We start from the raw sequence: 13,508 nt of genomic DNA on the forward strand, positions 1-13,508 counted from the left end.
AAGTCATAGCACTAGACCTTTTCATTTGTGACAAACCAGTTAACAGCACATTTCAGTATCCTGAAAAGTGTCATGGAGAATTAAAGCTGGAGAGAAGCTCATCTGAAATCTTTCATCCAGATACTTCAAAGTTGAGAAGATCCAAACCACCCGTCTCGTTTTTACTAGCTGTGTGGGGCAGCGTTTAGGTCCCAGTCTGTGCCTGCCATTCCCAAGTTGTGCCAGCTGCTGTACAGAAAGAGAGCAAAAAGGCAGTGCCTGAGTCCTCATCGTTTTGCTTTTGCACAAGCAAAGCCTGACTCAGTTTTACAAAACAAAATACAGCCTACTCTGCCTCTGTAGATAAATTAAAGGTACCAAAGAATATTAATGAAGTACATTCTGTGTTGAGATTTTATCTTACTATTTTTTAAAATCATATTTATTTCAGAAGCAATTGAAAACTCTAACTGATGTGAAACAGGTTTTCTGGTTATTCCTGTAAATGGAGAAGGTCTGCCTACAGTCAGTGATCAAAAACTGAGGGTGGGGATGACAGAAGAAAACAAAAACAAAGTTTTCTTCTCCCTTCTTTTCTTCTACCTTCTGCCTGCTGTTAATAAGAGTAAAGATTTTTCACAGTTATCTTTACCCTTTCAACCTCTCTCCTCATTGATCCAACCATCAAGTAATAATCTTAGGCTTATGGCATCACACAGCTTTCTACCAGCAAAGTGCAATGACACAACAGGGTCAAGAAGAGAAAGCAAGGAGGAGGAAGGTGTGGGGAGCAGTCAGCTAAAATTGAAAAAGTAGTTATGGCAAGTCATTACAAAATCTTTGGTTTAGACTCTCTATATAGTAAAAGCCATACTGATAACAGGATCCAAGAAAAAGTTTCTACTATAACAGCATTTTTTCCTGCATCCACTCCTGCAACAGTGGTATCTAAGAGATACTCTCAGACCTTTACTTTGCAAACCATTCGAAACACAGGACAAAACACCTGACACAAGTGCTGGTCCCCGTCTCCTAAAAGGCAGCCAGAGTGGTCCTCAAGCCTTCCAGCAAGATTTGTCAGACTTGAAATCAAGCATCCTCCACCCCACCGTGAAGTCAGGGCAGCAGTGAGCCTGGGGGAAGTTACGCTTCAAGAGCCAAGAATACCTTATCTCAAAGGATAAGGTGGAGCTTTACTTTTCCCCTCTTGCAAAATTGGCTATTAAGTAATCTGTTTATGTCACACATACCAGCACTCCTAACAGTGGCATTACAGCAATATGTCATTACCTTCAAGGAAAGGAACGTGCAGTGCTCTGAATGAATGGGAATGGTTTTCTCGCACAGGAGGTTCAGCTTAGGGCAGTGCCTCTTCCTGATTTCCCCAAGAAAGTCTACATTTTTGCATTGGCTTTCCTTCCACAATCTGAACCAGACCCAGGCAGATCCCTTGTCTCGCCAAGTCACATTTGTGGGCACTTATGTGCAATATCAGTGATGGCCAGCAAAGCAGGTCTTCATAACTACCACATACTGAATATAATCAATTGAGTCCTCTCACTGATAAAGACAGTATGGGGTGAGCTGGAATGGAGTAATTTTTGAATGTCAACAGCTGATATCACCAATAAAATAGCAACACATTCCAGCATAGGACCAGACTGAGGTGCCATCTTAGAGAAGCATTAAACAATCTCTGGAACCAGACCAAAGAGACACAGTTTTGTCAGGTATGTATGATTTCTATTAACATTACATTTACTGAGCAAGGGCATGACTGACAAGCTGAAAATGCCTCAACATCCTGACCAATCAAAAATGCCCATTCTTCCCCCTCCTTAAAAAGCGAAGACCTTCCCTCTCCCCCACACTGCTACGTAATCAAGTTAGTGACATGGTAATTCAGAGTTGCTATCTCCATCTCACAGACATAATGTGAGGTCACCAGGTACCAATAAAATGACACCATGGTCCTTCTCTCTTCTTGCAAAGAACATGCAAAATAGGGATGCTCAAAATGACAACTAAAATTCTGTCTTCATCTGTTTGAAATCAAACCGATTCACAAGCAACAAAAGCAGCCTGCTTTCTAAGCACGTCATGTTTTGCAGTAGTGTTTTCCCATTCTCTCCTGCAGCTGGGGAATCCCCAAGTTCCACTGCCCTAACACCATACTGTCAGCTCTCTTTCATAAAGGTTACAATTCACCTTTCCCTAGCAGAGAGAAAAGAAAACGATCTCTCCTCTGCTCAGTTTTTTTTCCCTACAAGTTTAGTAAAACTAAGAGTAGCTTTGAAGAGCCTTCCTAAGAAATCTGGATCAATATTGACTACTAGGTGCAAAAAATTATTGAGAGATGAATGGAAAGAAGAGGCAAAAGAGTGGTAAACAACTTTATATGTATGTTGTTTCCTCATGAAAGTAGGCTAAAAATAAAAACGATCAGAAAAATAAAATACACCTGAAGGTAACAATTCCACTTGCTGTTACCTTATTCTACAGAGGGTGAACTACTGTAAGCCTTTTAGAAAAGCAAGTTATAACCATACCATGAAAGTAGCTGAAGTGGTTCAGAGCTAACACCTTCAGGTCTCTAGACCTCTCCTCCTTGTAACCACTCCCCTTGCAGTGCAGAAATCTAGCAGACTTAGAAGCATCCGCACCACGTGTCAGCCGAAGGTCTTCGACCTGATGTTTTAGCCTTTCCACTGGATCTTAAACTGAGAGAGGGCAGATTTAGATTGGATATAAGGAAGAAATTATTTACTGTGAGGGTGGCAAGACACTGGAACAGGTTGCCCAGAGAAGCTGTAGATGCTCCCTCCCTGGAATTGTTCCAGGCCAGCTTGGACGGAGCTTTGAGCAACCTGGTCTAGCAGAAGATGTCCCTGCCCATGGCAGAGGGGGTGGACAGTCTTTAAAAGGTCTCTTCGAACCCAAACCATTCTGTGAGTCTACAAATCATTCCATACATGCAGACTATGACTGTACACGGGGTGCATGTGTGTGCATGAGATACACACATACATTAAATGTACTTATATACAGGGTGCATATCTGGGTAGAGAGTTAGATGTAGCTGATGACATGCTTAGAATCATAGAATCATTTAGGTTGGAAATCTTCCCCTCTAAAGCAAGTAAGATCTCTTCAAAGTGTCAAAGCCTTTAAAGATTACTTGCACTGTGGTAATGCCCCAAATTTGCCAGGTACTATGAATTCAAGGCTGTCCCACTCCAGAAGAGTGGAGTGGCCGAGCAGCAACTCACCAACTGCATCATATGTGCGCCATGACACTGACAGATGTTACGGTGTCAGCACTGGCCCCACCACAGATGGCAGATCCTTTTGTGATTTAGTGAGGTCATTCACAGGAGCCTGGTGAGAATCAGGGAGCTGCCTTTAGCACAAACAAGGGAATTAGCCGGTTACACAGCTCCAAGTCTCTCCAGAGGCTCAGACAAGCAGCTACACTTCTCAAGAGGCCTGTCGTGTGCAATTAGAAATAGTTGTTTCACCTCTTCTCCTTATCCCAGTGAGATGCACTGCAACTGGTCTGTTAGCCAACTAAACCAAATGAGGATATCTGCATTGAAACAAGGAGATAAACACACCATATCTACAAATATTACTTAAAGATTAACCTTTTTCCCAGCACCTGAAGATAATTAAAAGAACACTCCCACACTGCTCTTCACAAACAACAATTTGCTTTATATTCTCAGAGCATCACACATGGGCAATACACACCACAACAGCATGTGGCAACATTTAAGACAGTAAAATCTAAGAAATGTTCTCCCTCTCTCCCCTCTCAAATGTTTCTGCTGGCCCAAAGTATCAATTATTCTACAAGCAAAAGGCTAACACAAAACCCCTGTCATTCTGACCCTGCAGACAGAAAATGGTCTAATTAAACCCAACACGATGATTTACAGCTCCTGAGCACAGACTACTTCATACAAGAGAGGAAGAAAACACAGACTTTTTCATGGAAATGACTGGTTTAACTTGCTGGAAGTGTTCTAATTTATCTTTTTGGAGATTATTTTTTCATACTGCTTGATCCTTTACGGTCCATTACCAGTGACAATGACATGGCTGTAACTCTACACCTTTCAAAACATTTTAAACTAAAAAGCCACAGGCATTTGTTTGCAAACAAAGAAATTAGAATAAAATTATATACCTAAGTCAAGAGGGGAAGGATAGGACTGTGAGGTAAAATGCTTAACTCCTTTCCCTTCTAGGTAAAGTACGTACTCTATCGTCCTTTCCTCCTTCTCCCCTACTAGTTCATCAAGCACAAAGTCAACCGATCCTCATAAAATGAGAAAACGATAATTTGCTGCAAATAATTCATTCCTATCAGCTTAATAATTTGCCACCAACAAGCTTAAACTGAACTCCTTTAAATTCCTTTTACCTTTGGGATTTCACAACATTTTTAGCTAGAGAGAATATAAAAACACTTTCAAAGAAGTCTACTCTTTTCCTAAAAAATGAGGAAACTGCTCTGTTAAAAAGTTCCTCTTTAAGGTAAAAACCTTCTCTTTATGCCTCTTAAGCTAAAAGGATAACCCAGTCAAACATCCACTTGCTGCCTTATGTCCATCCCTGACACTGAGTAAAATTGCTGGTTTTTCCAGTTTGTTTCTCCATCTGCAACACCCACCACCATATTCCAGCGCTTCCAAGTGCAGTGATGATACGCAAGTGTTGCCAAAACTATATTCATAGAGGAAAGGAAAACAAAATAGCCCTGATTTCACAGCCACTATGCAAGACACAGCCAACATGACTTTGTGGGAAGTGGAAATGTGTGCAGCACCGTATGACAACATTCACTCCTGAACTGAAAAAGACGGTTTCTTTAAAAGCTCAGTTCCACCCCGATCAAGCTTACTGGTGTTTCAGTCAAGTTTAGGATTAATTACTCGGCAAAACAAAGGTGCCTTTTTTCTCTGCTATCTGACTGTGCCGATCTTACATACAAATACAATTTGTGAAGGCACCCTTTCTCCCCAGCCGTCCAAGGTCTCTTACCTTCCACTTCTTCTTCATCACATACATGTTTAAGGAAGGAAGCCCCTCTATCCAGTACTGCCTCGTCCTCCATCCTATAGTAATAGAAAAGAAAAAAGGAATGCTCAGACTTCTCCTGGAGCGAGCGATTTGAACCAGCCCAGGTCCTGGGCAGGTTAACTTGCAAGCTGTTGTTCATGTTCCTGTGGGCTCTCCTGTTTTTCTTCCAGTGCCTGATGTTCCTTCATAGCACTCCTTTCAAATGGCGTTTGGTTTAAGCTGGCCTCACATCGCTCGAATTCTAACCTTGAGAGGACATCAGTGGTGACAGGTGGGAGAAAGGTAATCTTGGCTAGAAGTCTTTGGGGTTTTTTCCTGTTTCTTCTTTCCCCCCCCCCCGCCCTCCTCCTTTTTCCTTTTTTCTAAAAAGGACATATAGACACAAAGGCAATTTTGGGACTATCTATGCAATAGCCAAGAGTTTGTTGAATTCCAGTTTCCTGTTAAAGTTCTTCTAAAGGAGCTTGGCTGCAGAACCACGTACAGGAGCAAGCACTCATACTACACACAGACATACACACGCGTCTGAATACACACTGGGAGACCAGCCTTACGCCAGCCTCTTAATGCCAGCAAAGCACACTTGTCTGTAGGGAGGCAAGCTTTGTGTCACATGGTGGCCTTACAGAAATCTGACATATGAGGATTATCCAGAGACCAAGCTACACTAAGTCAGACCATCACAGCAGTCATTTATGTGTGTCACCCATTCATTCATCCATTTGGGGATGGGTTTTAGCAGTTGCCTTCTTTCCCTTCCCCTTTTCTCTCCATCTCTTATCTGCTTCTCTGTATAGGAGAGACTCCTAACTCTATGCCTCCACCAGGAAGGTCTTCCTGCAGTGCTGCCCAGAACTCATGCTGCTGTATTTCACCCACAAAATAAGACCACACGCTTTCCAAGGGTTCACCTGCAAATTCATTTTTGACAAGCAAATATAAAAATGATCAAATCACAGAGAAAAAAAAATCTAGCTATATTAAATAACATCCTTTCGTATTGCTTAGAGGCTAAGCACACATTTGCTGCTCAGTGCTGGACAGTCACTGTGGAAGCTTTCTATCTTAATACAACGGGAGACCGAGCTGGTACCTGTTTTCCTACCAATGGCAAGAAACAGGCATATGTGGGTAACAATCAAAAAACAATACCTTCTCCTTATATTCCTTAGATGGAATAAGGACAAACTCAGTACAGAAAGAAACAAAGCCTTCAAAACCTTCTTCACACCCATATTACTTCCACTTGTGATCCCGCAAGATCCTCCAAGTGCAGCAGCAGCAAACACTTCATAGAGTTTTTAAGGGCACATTCAAATTCAGAAGAGTATAAAAACCGAACAGATAAGTACCAAGAAATCAGAATGTCTCAGAACATCTACCTTGCATGTCAACGGCTACCTGAACAACAACAACAACAAAAAAAAACAAAGAAAAAACCCCCACCACAGCCACAAAAGAAAGTACCAGAGCCCTCATTTTCTGAAAGCAGTAGCACAGCAGCCATTCTCCCACCTTTGCCAAGTGTTCCTCCACCTCAAGCACCTCTACCAACATGCCATTGGCCTCATCCTTGGCTTAGTCTGCAGCTCAGCTCCCTTGAATGAGTCTCATATATGTCACAGGTAAAAAAGAACAAAGCAAAATAGGCCAGATTCAAAACCACTAACTAAGCAGATGGAAATACACTGCTTTTTTTCTTTTGGATTACTGGATGGCAGCAACTAATACAGCACCATACATGAAACAAACATGAGTATCAGCTCCTAAGTTTAGGTCCAGTTCTGACATTTGAAAAAAGGTCCACCTCCCCTTCACAGAGGCTGTTTCTGCCCACGCTGTCTGCCAGAGACGCAGAAGCCAGCGTATTTGAAGAACAAATTTCCCTGACTTAAGAAAGGTACCATTTCACAAGCAGCTGCTACCCTGCGCAAAGGGGTAGGACATGCTTCTTGCCAACAAAACACACAAAGCCAGCACTCAGGCACGCACATGAAAGCTCCAGTTCTTCATTAAATTATTTACAACTATTTATGCATCTTTTCTAAGGCAATAAAAGCTAACATATTTCATGGATGCTCTTGCCTTTTTGCAATGGTTGTGAAGATGCACCCAAGTTTATTTTTTAAATTTTTTTTTCTGTCAAAGCAGCACAGTAGCTACTTGCTATAAACACAACTGAAAACATCTGGAACAGATGGGATGGGATTTGCAGCCCAAACACAAACCGCACAGGCTTTATTACTCCGTAAAGTCTGTTCTTACACTTTCACCCACAGCGTGCCCTGGCATTTGCCTCCATTCCCTGAGTACCGACACGTTCAGGCCTCTCAGCATGTGTGTGTTTGTGCAACCACACCTGCGCATCGTCCCACAGTCCCTGCTCAAACACCAGTTCCCAAGGCCTATTTCTCCATGCCATCTTCTGCAGCATCAGTCTGGGCACGCAGCAGCTGAGAAGCAACAGTCTCATAGCGGGGAGGAAGAGGGAGAAGAAGAAGGTAAAATAAAGGGAGCAATTTTCACTGCCTGCAAAGAATACAGGGCTGAAAAAACACAGGGTGCCATCTGCCTAGCAGAATGCCTGCTCAAACTCCCCACCGCTCAGTGCGTCCTCCCAGCATCACCCTGCCTGCTGCTGAGCACCTACGGCAGCACCTCATCGCAGGCAGCAGGAGCAGACCCCACACTTTCCCCTATCCTCCCAGTAATGGCACCCTTCCTCCCTTGAATCAGTCTATCACATTTAACAGCTGCGCTTCCTAGCTGCAGAGGGTTGGAAAACTGCTTACGACACATTACAAGCCTCATGCTTCCCCCGAAACAGGCGCAGAGCAGATCCGAAAGAGCTGGGGGGTTTAAAGGGCCAGGAATAGAGCTTGGGCACGGCGCCCCGTCTCTAATCCGCAGGAGTTTAGTGATTAGACTCCCAAGCGCCACCTCCCTTGACTTGGTCTTTTCTGCCCTTCTCGGATTACTGCAGGATTTCTTCAGGCCAAAATCTAGCAAGAAAGCATCCTTTATGAATTTGCACAGGGGAAATATTTCAGCCCCCTGGGATTTTTCAAGTAATATGAAATGGGAGTTGCAGAAACTAAAAAAAAAATAAATCACATGAAACAACAAGAAAATCTTCACTTGGGTCTTCAGGAGAAAACTGTCAGAGTCCTATTAGTGAAGCACTGCAGCAAGAAAAGGTATTTTCACCATCCCATGGAGGAGACACACACACTGGATGGAAGAAAGGGTGGAAATTTTTTTAGGGCCTCTGAACAGAAACGTGCCTTAGTTTAAGCCTGGTTTACCAGCTCCTTGCAGAAGGTAAAAAGCATGGGACATTCAGACACTTTTTATCCAGATCCACAACCTCATTACTGCTACTGCAAGGTTTTGGAAACAAACCTAAAACTTAATTCAAAAAAATTGGGTTTCTGTTTTCAGGGTCTAGGTCTGAGCAAGTCATGTACTCTGACAGAATATACTCAAGTAAAAAAATATGAGCTGCTTGAGTAATTGGCCTCTCCGGGTAGATAATTAGATCGGTACCAAACATTTTTAGAAATGACATTATGTGTCAACAGAATTTTAACAGGAGTCACACACAGCCTACCCAACACAGCATGCAACTCAAACCTAGATTTGCAGACCATTTGCAGATAGAGCTCACAGAAATATTCTGCCAGACCACTCAGAAAGAACAAGACCAATTTAGTACTAACAGGGATCCCAGATTTCATAATGGAGAGAAAAGTCAGTATAAAATGGGCAAAGGTGAAGGAAATCAAATAGCACAAAGTAGAAAAGAAGATGAAAAGACTATTCTCCAGTGAACAGAGCACACCCTGAAAAATGAGGAAGTCCATTTGCTTCTCTGCTCTGGGTCACTTTCGAGGTAAGAGCGTTTGTGAGCATTCAGTGTTAGCACAGCAAACCTGATTTGTGTTCTGAAGGAAAGTGCTGTGGCTGAAAACCAAATTATTTGTGATACACTAAAAAAAACCCAAAATATTACTTAAAACTCCTTGTCTCCTTCCCCTTGACTACACTTATCTGACAGTCTCTGTTTTGCTTATCATATTATAAATTCTTCCTGCAGGTCTCCTTGTTATATCACCGAACACTTGCAACACATCTTCAAAGCAGTCTAAAGCAGCAAGTAAACTCAGCTTAACTGTTCCCTGTCCTAATGGAGGCAAAACCCAGTGCCAAGCCCTGCCTCCTGCCTGGCCAGAGTGCTGGGAGATGGCATGCTGCCACCACCCGGCCTGGGCAAGAGACACCGCTGGGGCCTTCCTGCTGACAGTCATCAACACCAGCACTTTTTATAACTTCGTAATTGATGACAGAAGAGGGAAACTAGTGTTCGGCGTAAATAAAGCATAAGGGCTGATGTGGCGACACGAGCTGCTGCATGGAGATGCAACTCAGTCGAGTGAATAGAGGCATAACATAGCTGGGGAGCAAGAAACAAGAGTTATGACTTGCTGATAAGCTTTTACAATTCTGCCCATTTCAAATGTCTTTTGCAATCAGGAAAAAACTCCAGCAAACTCTGCACTGAAGAAAAAAAAAAACCAAACCAAAACACAGAGCAGCTCTATAACTGAAATGGGTAGCACAATGCAGAGCCCATGTGAAAGTCACATTTAAAGAGCAACCCTTTTGCAATAAGCCAGGGCATGGAGCATGTCAACGGCTTCAGGGAGGAGAGAGGATTACGAACATTGGGTCACAGAGCAGCAACGCCAACAGCAGGGCTCCAAAAGGGATCGGGTCAAACCTGGTGACGGAAACGTGGCTGCCCAGCCCCACAGCACAACAGCTCCTGCTTTACAATCCCGACAGGCTGGTGTGTAGAAGCTGTCTACATTCATGGGAAAGGCAAGTGAAATAAGGTCTTCCCAAGCATGCAGAATCAACCACCCTTGTATGCTTCCCAGAGTCTGGCACCATTTACTTGTCAAGAGTTTTTGTCTAGTGGGCACCTTCCACTAGACCAGGTTGCTCAAAGTCCTGTCCAACCTGGTCTTGAATGCTTCCAGGGAGGGGGCAAGAGTTTTTACTCAGAAAACTGCTGTCCATAAAGTGGAGTGGGAACACAATAGATGGGGATGCTGGGAGGAAAAAAAAAAAAGATAAAGAAAAAAACAAGTAAGTAGCTGCTAAGCTATTTGGCAGGTCTCACAACACTGCAAGGGTTACACCTGAATCCACACATATGCCATTCCCCCTCACCATTTACCTCCCAAACACTAAATGGGGAAAACCATCCAGCACAGAAGTCATTTTTCCTCTTGGAGGCTGGAATGTAGTTTTCATAGAATCCTAGAATGGTTTGAGTGGGAAGGGACCTTAAAGACCATCCAGTTCCAAACCCCCTGCCATCAGCAGGGACATCTTCCACTCAACCATGTTGCTCAAAGCCCTGTCCAACCTGGCCTTGAACCCTTCCTGGGAGGGGGCATCCACAGCTTCTCTGGGCAGCTGACAACTTCTTTTCAGCTGAGGAGACTATAGCTCCCAGCAGAATAGACTGCATCTGACAGCATGATCTGTTTGGAGGCTCCAGTGCCTGCTACACAAAGGACTCCCGTACCTCTGTAATTCCTTCCTGTGCTGCTAGGAACAAACTCAGAGTGACCCATGTGCACATACCCATCGGCTGCATTTTTGCTGCTGGTAATCACAACCAGAGCTCACAAAAAGAAACACGATGTGGCTTGCAAGGAACAGCTGCAGGTACAACAACAGCTCCACTCCGCACTGTTCCCCTCAAGGTGTAAGGGGCCTGCTCGTGACAACCAAGCTGGCATTCAGAGTCCTTCGCAGGACTGAGACGTGTCCTCCACCACCAATGCTACTTGTGACAGGCAACATTATTCAACAGCAGATGGAACAATGCAACCATTAGCTTCACCTGGAGGCTCACATAGATAGGATGCATGAGGCCTGGACCAGAGTAGAGAGAAGAGCCACCAAAGGCTTCCCCGTCAGTGACAAATGATGCCTTCACCAAGCCACCCAAGTTAGATGCCAAGTGTGTGTGTATATGTGCATGTATCCCAAAGATAACAAGTCAATAAGCTAAACAGGCTTCTGTCAACAGGCTGCAGAGGGACAGAGATAACATCATTTTTTTCTCTGCAACCTGTGAAGCATTCAGATATTGTGATGATAGTGGCCAAGTGAACAGGAAACTAGAAGGAGACCTGGTCCCAGTTGATGTTCTCACAGCCCATACGCAAATTCTTAAATAAACAGATCTAATATGACCGATTCCTTTGTGCTAGATGTGTTTTGGTTTTCTCACATACTTGCATATGGGCTCTATCACACAGGAAAATGAGCTTCTAACTATACTCTGCACGATCTGGTTTAGAACACATTGCCAAATTTATCTTGGAAGCATTTTCCCCTGTCAGCTCTAAAACAGCATTTATTTACATGCTTTCTCAGCAAAAGGTTGTACTAACCAGGAGCAGAGGACAGAAGCCTTTGCTTTCTGCAGAAAGAACTTGCGCTATAATATTTTTAAAACCAAACAAACCCAGCTTCTTTTAAAATAACACTTGATAATCAACAGGGAACTAATACCCAAGATGACTGCTTTGCACAATGCAATTGAGTAGAGGAAATGCACAAAGACTCATCTCAGCTCTTTACTGTCCTGCAGACTTCTTGTCTGAATGGAGAACAGCATCTCGTCTCTCCAGAGCAATGCCAATCATCTCCTGTACAGAACTGTGAGACAACTACTAATGCTACAAGACTAAAATCTGTAAATGCAAGCAAGGTGCTAAAGCACCCTTTTTTCAGACAATGCAGGACACGTAGGAAAAGGCTGGAACATATACAACCTCAAAGGAGTGTTGACTGTTCATCTGTTTTGGGCCCTCCTTTTCCTTTTTGCAGTACCAACTCCTGTTTTCTAGTTCAAATGAACTGCCAGCATGTGTTGGACCACAACGCATGCGACATGGTTTGCTGATTAGTTGCACATGCTGTAGTGAAACAAGAAGGCAGCAAAAAGTAAGAAAGCTTTGTAAGTTTAGCATCTTACTACCAACTTACAAGCAACTGCACGTTCTGGATTGCTCTTCTTTTCAAAGGGCATGTGAAAACTCAAAGGTTCGCTGTTGCTTGCTCATGTCCCTCAAGCACGACAGCAACGTGTCTTTCACTACCTGACACTGAAGCACACTTCTTAAATGGGCTTTGGAGAAAAGATGAGCAAAGCACAGGGTAAGGGTGCCCCTCAACAGTCCACATAAATCATAAATTGAGGTTACGCTTCCCGTCTGCCCCTCTTTCGAGGTCCTTTCATGGAAGTCCATCTAGATCAGAGTTGTGACAAATGACACGCGCAGGAAACAGGCCACTGGCTCGACCCGGTGCACTTCTGCACAGCATGCAAAAGACAGGCCAGATGAGCACAGTTCCTGCGTCACCGGCTTAGCTTTGTAAAGCAGGACACATCCTGCACCCATCAGTTTGCTAACACACTCTGCTTACAGCTACAAGACTGCTTTTCAGATTTCATGCTATTTTGTCTTTTTTTTTAAGCCACCCTCACGCTCAGTATGTTCTTGAGAATAAGTCATTTAAATAGACACATTCTCTCAGTGCTTCTTTGTCCCTCAGAAACCTTATTTCTGAGAGGCTGTCTCCCCATCAGCATTTCAGATGGTGTTTTCTGTAGGCAGCCATTTGCCTTTACACTGCCTCCCATTCATTCCATTCAAATATAGTCAACTACTACTGTGGTCTTGTCATCAGGTTACGAAGACCTAGGAGGAACCACAAACTAACGCAGCTGGGTGCCTCCAGTCAATCAGGCAGCATCAAGCAGAATACAAACTTCAATATAGGCTACTTTCTTGAAATGTCTCATTTACATGATTTCAGTCACAAAAATGTAGCCCATTCGTTCAGTAACACTGTGCCATGCTATTTAAACTACTAAAAGTGGTTTAATATTAATGAGACATTTTTGAAAACTAGGGGGAGTGTGGGCAGAGGGACTTTTATTGGTTTGGGTTTTTAATAAATTCCCAATTAAGACCTCTCATTACGTGAAACATTTTCCTCTACAGAGGTGTTCTCAGGGATGGAAATTAAGTCCCATTATAGGATTTAAATACAAGTCTCAGTTCTTGACCCAATCTTGTTTTCAAAAACTCTTACTGACTGGATCATCAAGAACACTAAAGTTTTATCTCAGCTCACAGGTGAAGCCTACGAGAGCACCTTCCTGAAACCAAGGTAAGAATTACTTGAATTTATTTTGACAAAGTTACATCATTCAGATTGCAATTTATATCTCTGACAACTTCAGGAGAACTCTTCAACTTGGATATGTTCCAGAACTGAAATAACTACTAGGAAAAATAATTAGGAGTGAATGAAATTGAAGCTTTCTTCTGCACAAACAAGAAAGTAACATT

General features: G+C 43.2%; 1 protein-coding gene across 5 annotated transcripts in view; it reads right to left on the reverse strand.

Moving 5' to 3' along the window:
• The window catches only part of SLC4A4 (solute carrier family 4 member 4), a 235,811-nt gene that overhangs the window by 157,962 nt on the left and 64,341 nt on the right, over positions 1-13,508 (reverse strand). For all 5 annotated transcript variants that reach the window (XM_074823379.1, XM_074823380.1, XM_074823378.1 and 2 more), the window contains exon 2: positions 5,026-5,099. In XM_074823379.1, the coding sequence (XP_074679480.1) occupies positions 5,026-5,098 (73 nt within the window). In that variant the 5' untranslated portion in view covers position 5,099. The remainder of the gene's footprint in view (positions 1-5,025; positions 5,100-13,508) is intronic.

This window comes from Strix aluco, chromosome 4 (assembly GCF_031877795.1).
Source record: "Strix aluco isolate bStrAlu1 chromosome 4, bStrAlu1.hap1, whole genome shotgun sequence".
NCBI classification, from domain to species: Eukaryota; Metazoa; Chordata; class Aves; order Strigiformes; family Strigidae; genus Strix; species Strix aluco.